Source organism: Berghia stephanieae, chromosome 3, assembly GCF_034508935.2.
Source record: "Berghia stephanieae isolate SIO BIC M18660-M18661 chromosome 3, UCSD_Bste_1.3, whole genome shotgun sequence".
Lineage (NCBI taxonomy): Eukaryota > Metazoa > Mollusca > Gastropoda > Nudibranchia > Aeolidiidae > Berghia > Berghia stephanieae.
This window is the reverse complement of record NC_088362.1, coordinates 39,654,186-39,675,725: the sequence shown is the minus strand read 5'-3', so window position 1 is coordinate 39,675,725 and position 21,540 is coordinate 39,654,186. Positions and strand designations below refer to the sequence as shown.

Sequence of the window (21,540 nt, the reverse complement as noted above, 5' to 3'; positions counted from 1 at the left end):
ATTATAATACTCAATTTGAATTAATATGCAATGCGTGTGATTGGGAGCCCTACTAGCCCGTGGGTAGAGCACTCATATGACACGTAAAGGAAACGGGTCGATGCTGACGAGATTATTTCTGACCCCCAAGACCATTCAGAAAGTGATTGGATAGCTGGGTATGTTTAATCTAGAGGAAAGTACGACTAATGTCATTCAAAGGCGTGCCAACTAATTGCTTTTGTTTGTTTAACACAATCGGAACTGGAATAAACTTGGGCTCCACTGGCGGTATGGCTCTGAACTAGCTACATGAGTTGAAACTTTAAAATTTAAAGAGAATGAGAGGGGGGGGGGGAGGCAGTGAGGAATGGAAGAAGGGAGATGGAGAGAGAGAGAGAGAGAGAGAGAGAGAAAGAGAGAGAGAGAGAGAGAGAGAGAGAGAGAGAGAGAGAGAGAGAGAGAGAGAGCATCCCCAGTGTGTTATATTGTTGCCCCGCTGCCCAACCTGTCTGTAACTATTTATAAATTTATGTTATCCCATCGTAGCCTTCGCAAAATTATGGACTGATCTGACCATAAAATTACGTCACAATTAATACAAGACGACGATCACAGATGAAAGTTAAAAACGATATTTTTTGTTGTTGTTGGTTGCGCTCAATGAGACAAATGATTCCACTGGTTGCCATAATGAATACAACTCACAATCAATTAACTTTAAAGTCGATTTATGGCGTAATCCTTTTTTGGTCAGTATCTGATACTATCAGGCTTTAAGTTCAATCTATCCATTATTATTAACATTACGTAAGAAAACCAAAAAGAAACCCCCTCCATACAACAGAACACCGCCACATTAAAAATAAAATTTAAACAAAATAATTTTTGTTTAAAAAAAAAAAGAGAGAGAAACAGCAATTCCTTATTAATAAAGATACATTAAATTAAGGAAAACAAAATTAAGTCGAGAAGGAAACAGCAATTACACCAATACCTGAGAAGAGAACATCCATAAATCAGTCGAATCATGAAATCACCGGTAAATAGCAAATCAAACTGCCCAATTGTTCAGACACATCAAAAAGACGATATTCTTTCCTCCAGGGATATCCAAATCGCACAATCATAATAATTCAAATTCACGACATGCAATTGAAGAGTCTTGAGCAGTAAGCACTGGGTGTAACCCTTCCGACATCTCTTACCAGTAGTAATAGTGGTAAAAAGAAAAGAAAAGAAACACTTTTATTAAAAAAGGAAGAAAAAATTATGATAAGAACGTAATCGGGAACCGTTTTTTCTTTCTTGTTTTCTCACTACCTCGCAACAAACTCGACCAGATTGGTACGGCAAAGATAACGGTACTCACATTGCAGACACGGAAAATATAAAACAAAGATTTTTTTTTTTTTTGTGTGTCAGTCCTCCTCCCCTCCCCTCCCCCCCTAATCTGGGGCTGCAAGCTCCTCCTTCCACTTTGCACACCACAGGGTGGAGTAGTGTTCGGCACACACAATCATCTCAGTTCAGGGCACTGTTCTAGAATACGCCCACCGGTCATTCATGGCCAATGCCATGACTAACACCCCCCCCCCCCTCCCCCTCCCCCATCTGAATTTCAACTCGGCTTCTCCAATTCACATCTCTCTCTCTCTCTCTCTCTCTCTCTCTCTCTCTCTCTCTCTCTCTCTCTCTCTCTCTCTCGATATATAGAAAGGAGAATGACAACCCCCCCCCCCCCTCATATTCTCTCCTTTGCTTCTTTCCATTATATATATATATATATATAATTTTTTTTTTTTAAAGGTCAAAAGTTGTTAACGTAAACCACCCTTTCACCCCGACCATAACAAACTCCTTCTCCACTCCCTTATCCCAACGACTACTCTCTTCTGCTATTCATTCAACTCTATCGCTGAAGTCGCATCCTTTCTTTGTCTCGTCTTCAATACATTTTTCTTCCTCGTTTTCACATCTCCTCCCCTTCACTTCCAAGAGAAATTCAATACGCAGCCATGAGAACATGTGGAAAGCATAGCGGATAAGAAGGAAGAAGACGATGATTGAAGGAAGATGAGATTTAAAGGGGGGGGGGGGGGAAGAGGGAGAGAGAGAGATGGGTATGAGTATAAGTAAGTCGGTAGATGAGGAGGAGGAGGAGGAGGAGGAGGAGGAGGAGGAGAGAGAGAGGGGAGAGAGAGAGAGAGAGAGAGAGAGAGAGAGAGAGAGAGAGAGAGAGAGAGATTTTCGTAAACACTGAACCAAGCAATGCATTAACCAGACTGATGATTTTTTAATTGAGCTGTCAAATGTCAACCCTGGTTTGTCAGAGTTTGAGTAGTAAAAGAGAGAAATTGGAAAACTGGCAAAGAAATAGGACACCCCCTTATGTTATGAGAAAACTCAATTCACAAATGTCTGGGGTTTAAACTCAAGACCTGTCACAGACAACGAGCATTAAACAAATCTCCCTTCTTGCCCTTATTATTTCCCCTTTTGACTCCTCCGCTTCTTATTCTTCTGGCCTTAGAATTTGTAAGAAGAGCGTAATATTTATATCACAGAGTAGGTAGGTTACCTATTTGTATGAGTGCAGACCTGGGCTGAACTCGCAACCAAATGCTAAAATGGATAAATTCACTCATCAATGAGCAACAAGAAGAAGAAGAAGAAGAAGAAGAAGAAGAAGAAGAAGAAGAAGAAGAAGAAGAAGAAGAAGAAGAAGAAGAAGAAGAAGAAGAAGAAGAAGAAGAAGAAGAAGAAGAAGAAGAAGTAATGGTATGATGATGACGTTGTTCAAGCCCCCGCTGAGATTTGCCGAGGCAATGTGATCCGATTATCATGTCATTGGAGGAAACAAAGGAGACTCGCGTTTAGTAGAATCCCGCTCCATCTTATCAAGAAAAAAAAACCCCTTAAAACATTGAAGATAACTATACTCAATCTAGGAATTTATTATGCATTTTATAGACACCCTTGTCGAGACTCTCTCTCTCTCTCTCTCTCTCTCTCTCTCTCTCTCTCTCTCTCTCTCTCTCTCTCTCTCTCTCTCTCTCTCTCCCCTCACTCCTTTGTCCCTAAGGTTTATTATCCCATCCGTTCAGAAGCAAGAATCTATAGTGTTCTCAATTTCATGCAAAGGGGCCGATTTCGACCTTACGTTGAGCCAAGTCTTATTCTGACCCCTCTGTCAAACTAACAATGATGGGCGCTTAAGGTCTTTTATACCTGGCGGAAAGTACTAAGGAATGGACTTGGCGTCATAGTAATGCTATCAATCAGTCATTGTCTTAAACGCGTAATAAACGGGGGGATGAATATCGGCGACATGAGGTGAGCAATCGTAAAAAGACCACAATTATTTTGTTTATAAGCACACGTTACAAATAAAAAATATACACATAGAATAAAATATTATACAAATAAAATCTCTATCTATCAGACAAATCAACACACACACACACACACACACACACACACACACACACACACACAATAGAAATAGATTTTTCTTGTTCTTTAAAAAATATGGAGCAAGGCAAGCAAGGAAGAATTAATCAAAATTGAGGAAAGAGCTCTCCAAGACATTAAACACTCATTAAACTTTATATCTATCCATATATCTCTCCCCCCCCCCGTACACACACACACACACACACACACACAAAAGAGAGAGAGAGAGAGAGAGAGAGAGTGTGTGTGTGTGTGTGTGTGAGAGATAGCGGGGCGGGGGGGGGGGGGGGGGGGGGCGCACCCAATTGCTAACAAAATAATATCGTCAAAAGACAGGAGTGGAAAAAATTGATATCAGATCTAACAGACAGTTGGGCAAACAGACAGCTTGATGGATGGATTGAAGGATTGAAGATAAGATGGATGAATAAATAGACGAATGGATGGGTGGACAAATTGATGGATAGAAGTAATAAAAAAGAATGAAGAGAGAGAGAGAGAGAGAGAGAGAGAGAGAGAGAGAGGGAGAGAGAGAGGGGAGAGAGAGAGAGAGAGAGAGAGAGGTGGGAGAGGGGGGGGGGGGGGAGAAAGCAAAGCAGTCAGAAGCCTTGACGAGAAAGAGATAGATATTTTTTGTTTGTTTGTTTGTTTGTTTGTTGCTTTAGGTCTCTTCCAACACAATTGAGGTTATATGAGAGACCGCTGAAACAAAAAAACAAACAATCTAACAAAAATAGTACAAATGTAAATCAAAATCATAACCTAAAGATATCATAAGCTAAATTATAAATAACCAAGAACAAACAGGCAGAAGATTTACAGAAAAAAAATATCCCTGTCAAAAATACAATCACAAACCAAAGAAGCAGGATAGGCTAGTAAAGAGAAGAAGAAACGACATCACTATCGGATCGTACACCCATGCGAACATCATAGGTATATGATTCAAGGGTGATGCTCCCATCCAACCACCCGAAAAGAGATAAATAGATATATAGATAGATAGATAGATAGATAGAGAGAGAGAGAGAGAGAGAGAGAGAGAGAGAAGGAGAGAGAGAGAGAGAGAGAGAGAGAGAGAGAGAGAGAGAGAGAGAGAGAGAGAGAGAGAGAGAGAGAGAGAGAGAGAGAGAGAACTATACACGCGTGCGCACACACACAAAACAACAAACAAAATAAAACAAAACAAACATAAGATATAAAATTGCAAACTAGTAGGTACATGTAAACAGCACTATGGTTACAGTGTCACACGTGACAGACTAAACTAACATGTCTCATATTTAATTTTAGCCGAAGGAGTTAAATTCAACCCACATTAAGTAATTATAACATTTCTTTTTAGAGAATACTGAACACACATGAGAAAAATTAGGTCATCCAGTCTAGTCTAATTCATCAAAGAAAGGAACAAGAGGGGAAACTAGGTCATCCGTGTTGGCATCGGCAAGTCGGAAACAGTCGGAAACAATCGGAAATGTTAAAAATGGCATCATTGCTATTTTCCGGACTCATTCATTCTCATTCATTAAAATCCGTTGTGGTAATACACGCGGGCGCTTACGCGCATACACACTCAAACACACACACACACACACACACACACACACACACACACATTCTGTTAAGAATTAAAATCCATTGTAGTAATAACGCAAGCACACACATACACACAAACACAAGTAAGTGAAAGCAAAAAAGACAACGATAGTAAAATAATAGCGACCACGACGACAAAAACTCCGAGAAAGCGACAACAAAGAACTGTCATCAGCAAACAAAAGAAATATGTAAATATAAAAATAAATCCAATTTTCAACAACAAACAAACAAAAAGTACGTCAATGCACGACCTCCACCCTTATTCATGAGAATATTAACTTTGAATATTTAATACTGATAAAGTACAACTCAGTTCAGGCACAGATCTCTTCCAATTCCAAGGCAAAAGAGCCATACTTTCATCACAATTTCGGGTGAAAATTATAATTTGGAGAAAAATAAATAAATATCCGAATCTGGTCACCTTTCCGCATCCCAGTCCCTCTAAAAATCTGCATGCAAATTAAGTCTGCGTAATAAGAGGTAGGTATGGAAATCCACCATCAGACCATATATCCATCAAAGGTTTGATGTAATCTACAGCAATAAGTAATTTAATTCGATTTGATTCACAATAATAATATTCGATGATTAATGAAAATCATAGCCATAGCCATTACCGTTATCATATCCATCGTTATCGTCGTCAATGGTTTATGATGACTTTAAAGTTCCTGTTTATTTTTATTAACACCATTATCATTATTATTATTATTACAATTCAGCGATGATAATGACAATTTGTCAAAAAAGGAGGAAAATGTATCGGTCCATCGAGTAATCCTAAACCAAGAAGAAATTACATACAAAATAAAATACAAAATCATAATTATTTAACATTATAGTATATAGGGTAAATATTGAATGAATAATCTTTTCCCAAAAATAATTTTATAGGGTATACTATTAATCATACATCTCACTACATCAAGAGATTATGATTCATTCAACAAACTTAGAAGACATACACTTATAAAACAAGCAACCTAGGATATTACATTTAAAAGTAAAAGTAAATACATTTCTAAAAAGTATTAATTAAAGAACCTAACTCGTTCTATTCAGTTCTGTAAAATAAACATTAACTTCTGTCGGTAAACTTTAAAGCGAGTATCTTATTATCTTGTATCATTAAAGACAGGTTAAAGAACGCATCCTCTTCTTACAATAGCAGCACATAATTACATAGTCTCTTATAGCTTGTTATGTAACGTTCACAGAAATCATAGGCCCGATTAAATCTGGTGAGTGGTGAGAACCGTTTATGATTAAATAACTCATAAGTGCCCAACGCTCATAGGGAAGAAACGCCCCCCACCCCCCAGAAAAAAAAAAAAATATAAATAAATAAATAAAACAACAAAAAAAAAAACACCCCACAAAACCCACAGCAGAATAACCCCATCCCCCAACAAAATAAAAAAAAAAACCCACTCAACAAACCCTTACTGAATAGGCCACATAGTTTCGTGTAATGAGTGAATTCATTTCGACCAAATTCAGTCCCTTGATGAGTGAACAAACAATAATAATCCCAAAGGCTCGACTTATCCCTAATGGTATCTCAGTGTTGTGGTTTATCATTCTTAATAAATTGTCGTGAAAGTTGTTCATGCGAGCTAACAAAACTCCACCAAATTCTCACTTATTCTTACATGTTTTAATCTTCCAAATATTCCCAGGTTTGAGAGTTTTTTTTTTTTTTTTTGCCAGCATGAAGTTCATTTAAATCGGCCATTATTTGAAGGACGAGATATCTGGCCAACTTTTTAAATACATGTTTTTCTAGAGTGCCTGTCAACTAGTTATAGAACAGTAAAGTTAGGTGCCCCAAACGTAAACAATAACAAGTTGCTAGTGATTTCCGTTAGGGACCGGAATAATTTACGCACAATATAGGTCCCCCAATTTTGTAGTTTGAGTTGTAGGCAATACACTTTCAGTATTGAAAATATGTTTACATAAAATCTAACAGTTGCAGAAATAATAATATAAGGCTAAATTATTATGAAAATCAGGCTCCGAATAATTCTCGTTTTGTTCACACCAGCGCAATAATTTGCTCTGGTCTAAAAATAGATAGACTGTAACTTTTGATAAATTTTAGAAAATTTTACCTTTTGTTCCATAAAATATCCATATCTAGACATTATTTGATGCATGATCGAGTATTTATGAATATATGTGTTTCTTTTGCCACCTAACAGCCAAATTTTAAAGGTTATTTTTTTCTATTATTTACATTGGAACGTGAGCTGTCAAGACAGGAACATGTGGTTTGCCACGTGCTTCTCGACCTTTGTTTACGTTTGGGGCACTTAACTTTACTGCTCTATAACGTCAATGTATACGGCGTATTTGCAAATGTTCAGAGTACACAGTACGCGTCACAATCAGTGACTTCTTATACAGTAGACAATGGTCACAATACATCATTTCTTAATTTTTACTTTTAAGGAAAAAAAAAAAAAAGGAAATAGCATTATATATGGACCAATATTAAAAATAAAGCAATCTATACTTCAAAGATGCAGTCCATGAAAACCGATACTACTTGTGAAAAGAAAAAAGAAGAAAAGAAAAGAGATAAAAAAATTAGCTTTATAATACTAATACATCCTTAAATAACACTTAAAACGAAAGAAAGCAGAAAAAAAAAGAAATATAATGCATAAACGTTTGACCATATCAGATCCAGACACTAATTCATCGAAGTCACGAAACTGGAACACGATAAACAATCAAATCATTTAAAAGCATCTAGTTATTTTTAGCCTTTCTACGACAAATGAAAATGGGACGAAAGATGCTTAAAACTTGGCAAAACAAGGGCGAGCCACTGAGCATGACAGTCCTGTGACTCAAGGCTTTATTTTTCCGACTGATTTGCCTTAAATTCGATGGTTTTGGTTGTTTGATTTTAATGTTTATCTAACATTACTGCTATTCACCACCGGCAACACTACGTGATAGAACAATGTCTAATCATCAAAATTTAAAAAAAATTCTAGTAACCACGACAGTATAATAATAATAATAATAATAATAATAATAATAATAATAATAATAATAATAATAATAATAATAATAATAATAATAATAATAATAATAATAATAATAATAATAATAATAATTAGTGAGTGAAAGGTGGTGGTGAAGATAAGTAATCAAATAGCATGCATCTATTCTGCAGCTCACTGAGCAAGCACATATTACAGTATTCTAATCTGACATTTAGAAACAGTAAATCACATTATGTTGTGAGCCTTAAACGTACGAATCAACAAATCGTTTATATCAATCTGTGGACAAACGACATCAAATAACATTCTTTCGTGATCTGGGCATTAATAAATACGCACTCCAAGACTTAACACAACAAACAGGTAAAATGTATAGGGGATATGTAGCTGTATAAAATTTGATTTGATGCACAAATAAAAAACATTAAGTATCCGACAAACTCAAGAGCAAATGATTCAATGAACAATGGAAAAAAAAAAAACGGAAAAAGAAAAAAAAAAAAAAAAACCCACCAAAAAACAAAACAATCCACTTTAACGGAGAGAATAAATTTATTTCAAATCGTAAAATTGCCACAGTGACTCATTGTTGGGAATTGACAGGATCACCAAGAAACAGCGATGAGATTCGTGTTTAAATTAAATAAACCCAGCTGTTTGCTTACTTTTTGTTGAGAAAAAAAAGCGAGTTCAAAAGTATCAAATTATAGAAAAACAATCGAACCTAGCACGTAGAAGGCTCTAGTAAAATATCCACTTTTCCGAGGTCACCTGTGTATGAACTAATAAATATAAACATTATCACTAGGCACGCTATCCGTGGATTTAGGTGAGTCGGTCATTGTCACTGAGAAATAGGCCATGAATCAATACCGTCATTAAGTAGGTCAATGGTGATGGACTTGAATGTAGCAACCTCTTACACCTTTCCAAGCGGGCTTCCATTTTACTCTTATCCGACATGAAACCTTCAAGCTTCTACTACAATGCCATACTCTGAAAAATCACTGGGTAATGTAACTGTTGCTGCTCGAAGCTGGAAGGAATAAATAACAATGTGAAATTGAATGTAAGCTTCAATTTAATTACGAAAACATAAAATGGACGTTTCGGGTTTCCCCTTTATCAACAAAACTCCGCCTCCCCTCTTTTCACTTAATTGAGCACCTTGTAGAAATATCTACTGTACTATTTTAATTCGTGCTTCCTTACAAAGGAGCATACTATTTCCTGCCCATCAATGTTTTGTTTATTCATCTTAACAACGCCACTACCACATTATCTCATTCGTCTGTAGTGTTTCATTCATCCTGTTTTGTTGATAAAGGGGAAACCCGAAACGTGCATATTTTGTTTTCGTAATTAAATCGAAGCTTACATTCAATGTACATTGTTATTTGATTAGAAAATCTAGAAAATGATTCTGGCAATATCGAATGAAAATAGTTCTTTCCCCGCGAAATTGCGGGCTTTTTACTAGTATATATATATATATATATATATATATATATTATATATATATATATATATATATATATATATATATATATAATATATATATATATATATATATATATATACTAGTAAAAAGCCCGCAATTTCGCGGGGAAAGAACTATTTTCATTCGATATTGCCAGAATCATTTTCTAGATTAGCTTGATTACGATTAGATGCACATTTTAACCGATGTGCTTGTCGTCGGTGCCATGCTCTATTCGGCATGATTTTAGTTTATCAGTCAGTAGATATCAATATCAATAAATCGCAAGTCTTTACCACGCTTTACTTGGGAGTGTTTTGCACTACCTTCAATACTTCACAAATTAAAATGGCGGCCGAGAATCAAAACAATGGTCAAATTAGGACATTTTAAACTTTCACAAATCTATCAAGGTTTGTTCTAGAGTTTTAAAAACGCTTTTATATGATGACAAATTGAATAAATAAACGCCTGACAAAAGATCAACGGTGAAAATACAAATTGAATGAATACTGGGGATGTAGAAGCTTTCGGAATGTCTCCCCTTTACTTAACTTATGTGAGGTCAAATGAAAATCTGAAGCGGACGCGAAAAATATCATGTCCCCGAATCTGTCTACTTTTGGTTTGTTCGGGCTAGAAGCTAGACAGATCCAATTGACAGTTTGCCGACAACGTTTAACTAAATATTTCCCAGGGCAATAATTATCACATCGATGGCATAAAAACGACAGTAATATCAGCAGTAATATTCGTTGATGTTGTTAATCGGTGAAACTTGTTTAAAATTTCTGTAAATCCGAATACCGTAACGCGATCAAGTGAATTATATCACTATGAATGCCACGATTTGCTGAAAAATGCCAATCTGACAGTTCCTAGCAAACACCCCCCCCCCCTTTTTTTTCCTTCCACGCAACCACATTCCAAAACACACACACACATATGTATACACCACACACATAAACATACACGCAATGAGAACACACTACAACATAACACTGATCACCGCTAAATCAACACAACGGAAGTATGGACTCTACTGGACAGATAGAGTTGAGGGTGTGGTCATGGGGTGTTAGTGATCCGATCGACTTCAGAAAAAGACTGTTTCGTAGTTTAGCTTCTCCTCTTCAAAAAGATGTATCTGAAGTGGTAGTACGATCCAAAAAAACGAAACAAAAATTGTATTTGTTTCCGACCACTCCCGCAGGTCGCTTCCACGGCCGGTCACAAAAACTCAATGGGTGGCTGATCGCCGATTCAGCCAGCGTTGAGGGTGTGGTCATGAGGTGTTCGTGTCTTCGGTAAATTTTTTATGATACCTGTTTGACTTAACGAACTTTCAAACTGACTTTAAATTATAAAAGGAAATCAAGTTATCTGATTATCTATCTGTAAAAAATACATTTCTATTTTTCAAATCTTTCAATAGAGTTGTGCGCCGTATCAATTTTTTATTGACTCAAATAAGCACAATGTTCTCCACAAGGCTATATTTTTTAAAGAAAGGATATACATATACATACAGATGTTATATATATATATATATATATATATATATATATATATATAGAGAGAGAGAGAGAGAGAGAGAGAGAGAGAGAGAGAGAGAGAGAGAGAGAGAGAGAGAGAGAGAGAAAGATACCATATTTTACCTAGGCCCCTGTGACAGACACATAATCCGATTGGAAGGATGGAAAGTATGACATTATGAAATATGAGACATAGTATAGGCTATGGAATGAAATATGACATCCTTCTCTACATCCATTTACAATGGATAAAATGACATACAAATATACAGTACAGCATATTTGCACGTTTTCACTTTGATCACTTTTAAGTATTGCTAATATACATCTTTATTATCCAAAGGGGCGGGCAGGTGGAAATTATTTTCCGTAAATTATAACCAATTCACCTCTTGAAGAAATTAAATTGACGTCAGTCAGCTCTTAGACATTTTAGTGATTAGTTCTCACTAAATTATATCAATCGATCCTAAAACCCTCAACGTTACACAGTTTTGGTGGCGGATGTAATGAGAAATTGACCTAAACGCAAAGCATCAATAAGGCGCTGTTTGTGTGTGTGTGTATGTGTGTGTGACGTGACAAGTGGAGCAATGAGTGTATAGCACATCACCCAGGACACGTCGTCAGATTTTAAAATACAATCATTTATTCATAACACTTCGCTTACTGACATACGTAATGTTATCTTTAAGTTAAAATATTTCACATTCCAAAAATATGAAGCGGATCAGGCGCTAAGGTTCAATTTGTCCTCGAGAAATCCCCCCCCCCCCTTCCCCCCAATAAATTTAATTTAATTAACTTTTTAAAATATCATTAGACTTACTCATAATCCTTATCTCCTTACCCATAAAACGCTTCTCGCTTCAATACAATCAAAGCTACAGGCCCACCTACATCCAGCTGCAAGCCAGAAAAGTAGTTCAGGACAATCTAGGGGTTTCGTCGATTCCAATTCTCGCAATGTACCTAATTAGCCTCCGCACCATCGTGATCACCCAAGACTCGGTAAACCAACGACAACCAAGGCTATTTCGAAACTAAAACAAACAAAGTCTGAGTCACTGGTAAACTACTCCACCAAACCCCGACTATTCTGGTGGGTCTAGACCATAATACCATCGACGTGTAGCTGAGGTCTAGACACAAAAACAAATATGGGACCTGATCAATGGCTCTCAAGCAAGATCTTACACATACACCCACGCATCGATTGAATGTTTGACAAAGACAAAATCGGGAATATGAACGGATTCTGTGACTTGAGTTGCACATAAGGGAGACGATGCTACTGTACATTGGCGAATCGGCTCGTGCACTTTGACTTCAGCAAAAAAAAAAAGGGCTTTCTTGGCCAAGCAAGGCGATGAGAGCACATTGAAAGCCAAACAGTGGCTACTTTGAAGGAAAAAAGAGCTCGTGGTCGTCAGATGTTGACGTTCCCGACCAGTTGGAGGCTGTCAACGAGCAACATTCTGACAAACTCAGAGTGGGAGACATGAGGGAGGCAGCGGACAGATCGTCATGGAGGAACATGAAAGGCAACGTGCATACAAGCGCAGCCAAGAAAAAAAATCGCACTTTGGCTAGAAAACTGTCACTTCGTATATCGAATATAAATTAAAACGACCACCTTCCTACGTTGTCCAGAGGTTTAAACCCCAAGACTTCAAAATGTTCACCAACTTTTCCAAAATTCAGAGACTTTTTGACAAATTGGAGGGGTTGGGGACAATTAAAAAAAAAAACAAAACGATTTGATAATTATAACACGCAGACCAAATATACACATCAACGGTAATATTTCGCCTGGTCGAGCCAGTCGGTTAATAATAATAATAATAATAATAATAATAATAATAATAATAATAATAATAATAATAATAATAATAATAATAATAATAATAATAACAATCTTCAGGTCAAAATATAAAAAAGGCATTATACCAGCGTACGACAGAATGGATCTCTTCTTCGGCTTGGGAAGAAGTGGCACAAATGATCCAAACTAAGAATTTATCGAACGAAAGTACGTGTCCGACCACTCGACCAGTGACCTCCCATGCCAAGGACGAGTGATTTCACTGTGTGTGTTAATCTTGTTCATTCAATCTTCCTTTTACCCCTACACATCAAAGGAATGTTTCCACAATAAACCCTAAACACACAGTCGTTTGACACACCTGCACGAAAATGACACACGTTAAAACAAACACAAAGAGCACACAGTCAACGTCCATTAAACCGACCGTCATCTGTAATATACTTTTAAAATATCAAATTCGACCACCTACGTAGAGGCTGGTGACTTAAGAATTTAAAGCGTAATCTATGTGAACCAACAAGACTTATTCCCACCCATCCACTGGATAATAGGACCGTGAAAACATCTTCAAGCTTTCATGTCGGCAGCAATAGTAAAAGCCTCTCTCCAAGATTCAAGCTCCATTCTGCCCCTGCTCTTCTCCATACTTCTCTAGGACTTCCTCTCTTCCTAACCAAAAACCTGAAAATGCACTGAAATGACTACACAAAGTTATACACCAAACAAATCTAAAGACGATGATTTTTATTTTACTTTAAAAAAAATAATTTTAAAAAAACAACAAACAAACAAAATAAAATAAATCTTCATTCTATCTATAAACGATCATGGTTACACATAGTTCTGTGTATCGGTCCGTTATATTTCCGGATGGCAATGTTGTGAATGTCTTAGCCAAGCGCACAGCGTCTATAATATAATTCCCTTAAAACATGATGGAAATTGTCATATTAAAAAAAAAAAAAAGGTTATCACACACTTCTCTCCTTACATTAAGTGATACATTGGGCGGAAAAACATATTTCGAAGAAACTATCGATCAGTTTTAAATCGGAGAACCGGAACAGCACAAAGGAGTAACCACTTAAACACTGCACGAGTACATACAAACTTAAAAATGCTAAAAGTGAAAAGGCCGGATTGCACAATCCACAGTGTAATGTCAACTTCTAGGAAATGGATGATGTCATATCAAACAAGAAAAAAAGAAAAGGACACGATATATGATATGGTGTGTCATGACGTCCGCTAATCAAATCGAAAAGTAAACAGCTCAGTAAATCTCAAGCCCATCATGAATGTGTGAGGCAAAGCAGTAGGGTAAAACTCTTCTCAGTAAAATAACACAGTGTGTGCGTACAGTTCTATGCGTAAGGCAAAAAAAAAAAAAAAAAATAAATAAATAAAAAATCAGACACATGTAGCGAAAAGCCCCCACCCGATAGTATGCGCTTGGCTAAGAAGCTCACAACAATGCCACTCGGAAGTATAACGGACCGACACACAAAATATGTGTAAACTTGAACGTTCATATTCTGGTTAATACAGTTTAGTGAGAATTACTCTTAAACGCGGATGGCCAAAAGCAATAACAAAGACCAGAGTGACGTCATCTTCATACTATCTTTAGTATGTGGTTGGCTAAGAAGCTCACAACATTGCCATCCAGAAGTATAACGGACCCAACACGACACGAATCTATGTGTAACCTTGAAAGTTTATAGTCTGGTTAATTACAGCTTAGTAAGAATTACTCATATACGCGGATGGCAAAAAGTAATAACATGGACCTTGAGTGACGTCAACTTCATACTATCTATATCAGGTGGTCACACAGAGCTCCCCAAAAAGCAACAAAACAAACAAACGCGCCGCTGATGATTTCTTTCTCTATAGATAGTTCGAAGATGACGTCACTCGGGTCTTTGTTATTTTTTTTGCCATCCGCGTTTATGAGTATTGCTCACTGAACTGTACTAACCTGACTATAAACGTTCATGGATACACACAGTTTTGTGTGTTGGTCCGTTATACTTCCGGATGGCAATGTTATGAGCTTCTTAGCCAAGCGCATACTATCTATTGATAGATTATCTTGTACAAATTTTTACTAAATTAGAACTATATTTTTGTAAATAGAATTGCAAAATATCATAATTGAATAGGCGTTTTTAAAAATAATATAAAATCTTATGTCGATTTCGGCGAAAAGATAACTCAAATGATTGTGGCATTTGCGCATTGGGACTGTTCAAAGAAGACGCCTGACTGTTAGTATGCCTTGTCAGACTCCGAACACCTCTATCCAGGAAGGAGTTTCATTTTTTCAACAACATGGTGCTACATCCCACATGAGCAAAAGAACACAAGATTTCGGAGTAAGAATATACATTTCATAGAGAAAGACAACTGGCCGCCTCAACCACCCGGCCAGAATCCATGGATTACACAATTTGGAATTCTTTGACCGAGAAGGATTATAGTGGACAAAGATCTGCATTCACAGAAGAAACCTTGAGAGAAAGAAATATTTTAAGCTGGGAGGAGTAATTGAGGAAATTCGGAGGTGCACTTCATGTTGGAAAGAAAGAGACTATGTTGCGTCATTAAAGAGGACTGCGGTGCTATTGATTGATTAAGTGCTAACCCAGTCATCGTTAGACCAAAACAGGTATGTGAGTGTACCACATAGACGATTTCTTACATGATGAGGAAAATCTGACGTAAATAGACCAGCGTCCTATCCAAAGCACACAAAGATTAACGGCCCTGCCAGCTTGATTATCTCAACGTGTATGTACACCTGTGCGTTAGGGTGCGTGACCTAAGCACATTTTCTTTTTTAAATTTAGACCAGCGTCCTATCCATAGGGTAGCAAGCAATTTCTATTGTCTGTTTCATGCTATAAAAATAGAATAACTGGCACCATTTGCCTCATTCATGGCTCTGAAGAACAACTTACCCTATACATATCGCCTTGCCAGCGGTTTAGTAAATACTCATCAATTCTACCTTCCAAAATACGTGAAACGTCAACCGCACTAAATCTACGTAATACAGACATACCACAGACCCCCCCCCCCCCCCCCCCCCCCCCACACCAAACTAGGACTTCATAATATATAGATTTATGATTTTTACACTGACACCAAATGATACGTGGTAGGATAGGCTACTGCCAACATTGTATTACTACGTGTACCCGATAAATATACTGTCCAGACCGAAAATTACAAATTAGAATCCAAGTCATTGAATCAGAAAAAAAAGGGGGAGGAGGACGCTATACTTAAAATAAAAAAAAAAAAGGAGTATTCCAGGATTGTTTAAAAGATCCTAAATTGTTACCGTTGAACATTCGACCGGGGTTTATATTTTAGAGAATGTCTACCTAAACACTTTGCTGTGATACACCTTACTGCGATCCAGCTATGACTTTAATAAGTAATAGACTAAAACCAGAGGACTTATTCTCTGCTAAAACTAAAACATTAAAATGTTTTAAAATAACCGATACGTCGATGGCACAGAAAGATTAACGGCCCTGCCAGCTTGATTATCTCAACGTGTATGTACACCTGTGCGTTAGGGTGCGTGACCTAAGCACATTTTCTTTTTTAAATTTAGACAAGGGACCCCCCCCCCCCCCCCCCAATCCAAAGGAATGGGGTAGTGGGTTGGGGTGTGAGAAAACAGATCTTTGGAGAAAAAGGAGACAATAATGGCACTGCAAATAAACTGTGGTGTGCGTGCGTGCGTGCGAGAGAGAGAGAGAGAGAGAGAGAGAGAGAGAGAGAGAGAGAGAGAGAGAGAGAGAGAGAGAGAGAGGGGGGGGGGGGGGCAAAATTGTCTCCGACAGCCGATGTCAACTGTTTGTGAGCACATAAATAATGGCAGATTTTAACATTTTAATCATAAAACAATTTTTTTTTACAGATTGAGAAACCAGTAACTTTGTAAACTCTGTTATTAAAATCACATGTAATTAAACGGATTATACACTAGTAAATAAACAAAATAATGAAAATAAAACCACTGACAGTTCTATCTAACACAGTACTATTATAAAATCTAGAAGCTGAAAAGATAAAGATCTCGTCTTTTCAGAATATGAAACATCACAATTTCCTTTTCATTTTAAAACTGGCCAAGGAGAGGAAACTAATTCTAATTGAAGAACGAGAGTAAAGTTGATTGTTTTTTAAACAGCAGCAAGTCACCTTTGACATACTAAGTCAGCGAGAGGATGATAGAGTATGACTGGGTGACACAGTACAAAAGGGCACCACTCACGGTTCATTGGGTCTAGTATACAGGAACGGAGCAGAGGGCCCGCTAAGTCGTGCTGCCGACAGCCAAGGCACTTTGAAAACAGGAGTGGATAATAAAAAAGAAAAAAAATAAATTACAGAAGGAAATGAAAAGAAGCCACACCTTCTTTGTTCTGTTTTCTTTTATTTTTTAAACTTATTATTCTTTAAACTCATATTTCCGTCCCTTTAATCCTAGAGCAATTGAACCGAAACACTCAGCTAAAAAGCTGGCTGGTCCATAATAATATGTACACCAAATTATCGGGAAAACCACTCCCTGTTCATGCCCCTCGACGGACACAGCAGCACACGTGGGTTAAAATGTCACGAGTAAAAGGTAAATTAGGGTTGGTTATATGATGAGGGTCTACACTAAAAATATTGGTCTATTGCATTCCTTTACCAAAAGGACTCAGCCTGCTTTTGTTATGGTTCGGTTATATCTCATATTGTATAGGCCTGTTTGCGTCATTTTGGTGGAAACACAGCATTGCAAGAAAACAATGTGCGAATTACCCATAATATAATAAAAGTGACACTGCACATGTCGTGATACCAATTATTATGCTGTAAATCATGTCACTGAGCCAGGGCATACACAGATCCTTGTACAACTCACTGAACTCATTGAATACATTTTTAAAAAGCAATATACCACAAAAGCTACTGATGATAATCATAAGTCGTAGTAGCAATAAGTTACTTATGTATAATATATATTATATAGTACCCAACTTCCACAAACGCTCAGCGTGGCTGTAATTTTTAAACATAACAATATTCATTACTACATGGAAACGTAGGTGTTTAAAAGCGCTCAAATCACTATCATGATGACATTCATAATGAGATTTCATTCGTAACAACAATGCATAAGAAGATCAATGCAGTGATGAAACCATAAATAAAGAGAATGAAAAGCACAACTCAACAACACCACACGCATCCTTTTATATGCATTTATATAATGCAGCATTCTAATCTCGGGAAATTAAACACAAAGTATGAAGACGAAGGAGAAGCAGATATATAGATGGACAGAGAGAAATTAAAAAAAAAAAATTACGAGAGAGAGAGAGAGAGATAGAGAGAGAGAGAGAGAGAGAGAGAGAGAGAGAGAGAGAGAGAGAGAGAGAGAGAGATACAATCTCACTCAAAAGCAACTATCATGACATTAATACCGTCATAAGTAACATTATAATTTATAGGATTGTCAGTAGACGACATAATCTTAACAAAGCCACAATCGGTCTAATTAATAAGGCCAGGGAATCTGATGAATTATCTGAAGATAATCTTAGAAAAGGTACATCGACGTTTTTATTCTCTGTTTTATTCTAGCACTTTCCTACCACTTCATTTCTTGTTATTATTAAAATAGAGCTAACCACCAGGCCTGTCAAAATATCTATTTCCAACCACGCCAAAGTTATCTGACACACATTTGGACCTTTGGGGGAGAAAAGGATGGGAGAAAAAAAAAGGGTGGGGGGGAAGAGATTTCTGATCATCAGCAATGCACCATTGAAAAAAGGGATATATAAAAGGTAAAATTGGAGATGATTCAGTGATGATAATGACAATTTGTCAAAAAGCAGGAAAATGTATCGATCCATCGGCAAACTCAAGCCGAAATGCAAAAATTACATAATAGGACAGTTACGTAACATTATATAATATACATCTTTTGTAAATATTGAATGAATTGTCTCTTCCCGAAATGGCTCACAATATTAATCATACCACTATCTACATCAAAAGAGATGTTAAAATTTTGGCCCAAAGGCTAGAAGGTATTTTATATAAATTAGGCTTGTGAATATGTACTACCTTGCAAAACATTTAAACAAATGAAAAATAGTAAATAAAAAATAATTTGAACAATTGCATTCTGAGACAATCATCATCTTTGCTTATTGTTATATCTTTCTGTGACAAGATGACTTCTTGAAACATATCATAACATGAAGACAGAAGAGTGGTTGAGAGCATAATCAGTCCGGTAATAAAGCCTGGAACTGTGTGCAAATGAAGACAGAGGAAAAAAATAATTAAAAAAAAAAAAAAAAAAGAGAGAGAGAGAGTACATGTGCTGCTATGTCAAGTGGTATGACACTTGCTTTCGGATCGGAAGGTCCTGAGTTCGAGCCTCGCTCTGTGCATAGTTGAGTTATTGGAAAAGGCTCTTTACTCACATTCTAGCACCGTACTCAGGTGTAAAATGAGAACCTGGCCATTAACAGTGTTGTCTCTGTCCGGAAAAAAAATTGTAGGATCCCTTGATAGGCGTCATCTTGTTCTACATGTTACTATTTGCTGTTGGACAGGGACCCCTTGTAAGGCACTTTGAGCACGTTAAGTGGATATTGTGCCAAATAAACTCTCTGTTTTTAAAACAAAATTCATTTTGCACTTATTAACCAACAATTGCCCCCCCCCCCCCACCTCTTTCCCTAGGTAAATTTGAGATTTGAAATGAATTTAATTCTCTATCACCAGTTATCATCCAACATCCATTTCTATGATGCAACTATCAATCTGGGGTCACATTGGCATTAAGAAGAATTTTAAGAATTAAAAACATGCCCACAACTATTTCCTTATATAGATCTCATAGGTTTGATTTTCTCTCCATAACAATAAAACTGTCACGGGTATTTTTTGTTGCTAAACCCAATTAAAAAAAAATAAATAGGGCTCTATTTATAATTTAAGTACCATTTCTTATTCACTTACTCAACGTTTTTAAAAATACACAAAATTAAATCTTTTTACTGAAAATCCAAGGATAATAGTCATAGATACCACCAGAAACCACAATTGCTTATCGGATAGTTTAAAACGTCAGCGTTTCAAAAAAAAAAAAAAAAAAAAAAAAAAAAAAAAAATTACGGTAGCCGTAATTTACTTTGAGGGCTTGACAACGATTGCTGACTGAGATATGAATGCAAAAAATAAAGAGATATTTGCGCGTTCCATTCTCTTTACAAATTTTAAAGAATTGGTCATTGCAACCAAAACGAGTGAGTTAACGCCGCCGATTTGAATTTATAGGGCCTTACATAAATTCCAACAGCTGAACACGAAAGCGCTTGGTAACTTTTAAAACAAAGGTAAAAAAAAAAAAGAAAAAAAAAAGAGAGAAAAAATAGGAAAGGAAGACTCGAAGGAGGATGGGGGGGGGGGGGGGGGGGGGGGGTTACACCAATTAATATAACGCGCTACCTTGTAGATTTTTTTCGCTCATTCATTAAAATAGTAATAACAAAAAAAAAAAAAAAAAAAAAAAAAAAAAATTAAAAAAAAAAATGTAGGAGGTACTTTCTTTCCATGGAATTCTCTTTGTTCGAAAAAGGACTTAGACGTCTAGACAATTTACACAATCTAAAGCATGACCTCGCCTACACACTAACACACGAGTCGTGAAAACGAAACTTTATCGCCCTCGCTCATATTTCTCGGTTGATCTTCACCTCATACTAATGCTTTGAATACATCGATAAAAGTATGCCTACCTCGAGACAGCACCATCTTTTGATGAATCGTCGGGGTCAGTTTTGTTCTTCATTACATTAGGTCCAGCGGTTCTTTGTTGTCTTGAACGGAGAGAAGGGATCGATGGCTTGGCGAATACGATGGCTGAGGTACCCCCCTCCTCCTCTTCCTCCGACTGACCAATCCCCCCGCCTCCGACGCTCGATTGCTGACTTGGGTACATTGGTGTTCCAAACGAATGAGAATGCTCCGGACACTTTAATCCATGCATCTCGCGACTACTTCCAGTCAGAAATGTTATGTTTTCAATCCCATTTTTCTTGCAATAATTTGATAAATCATAACTTTCTCTCTTTGAAATTCTCTCCATGCCTACAAGCCCATTTTCCACACATCCGACAGCCGCCATCATGGCCACCACCATCCGCCATCCACCCTTACGTCACGAAAATGTGTGTTAGTGGTTTCCCCGTCTTTATTCTCTGTGTGACGTTTTATGGGAGTTTCCTTGTTTTGATTTGTGAGAATGAGTTGAAGGAAGCAAAATGGCTGCACGTTTTGGGAAACCCGACTCATCATTGCCAGCCACCAAATCTAACCTTACGTAGATTGTTTTGTACGTGAGCCCTAGCCTTGAGTAAATGGTAACAAAATAAGGTAAATGCTCTGTGATATACCTAAACACAGCAAGGTTAGAGATCTAATCTAAAAATTGAATCTTTCTAAATGGAAATGGTCCGAGTCCAAGCCAAGGCCGATGCCGATACTGATGACTGATGAAACTGGAACAACCGGTCAGAGGAACTCGAACTCTAGAAACTGGCCTGT

General features: G+C 37.0%; 2 protein-coding genes across 3 annotated transcripts in view; one reads left to right on the top strand and one right to left on the bottom strand.

Moving 5' to 3' along the window:
- Positions 1-21,157, bottom strand: part of LOC144967702 (uncharacterized) — a 62,674-nt gene extending 41,517 nt beyond the window's left edge. The window contains exon 1 of one of the 2 annotated variants that reach the window (XM_078905243.1): positions 20,733-21,157. In XM_078905243.1, coding sequence (XP_078761369.1) covers positions 20,733-21,136 — 404 coding nt within the window. In that variant the 5' untranslated portion in view covers positions 21,137-21,157. Of the gene's footprint in view, positions 1-976; positions 1,311-20,732 lie in introns of those variants that run through there. The other variant, XM_078905244.1, reaches the window with a different exon arrangement.
- Positions 21,158-21,222: 65 nt separating this feature from the next.
- Positions 21,223-21,540, top strand: part of LOC144967703 (uncharacterized) — a 62,315-nt gene continuing 61,997 nt past the window's right edge. The window contains exon 1 of the mRNA XM_078905246.1: positions 21,223-21,369. The gene's annotated coding sequence lies outside the window, so the exon portion shown is untranslated. The remainder of the gene's footprint in view (positions 21,370-21,540) is intronic.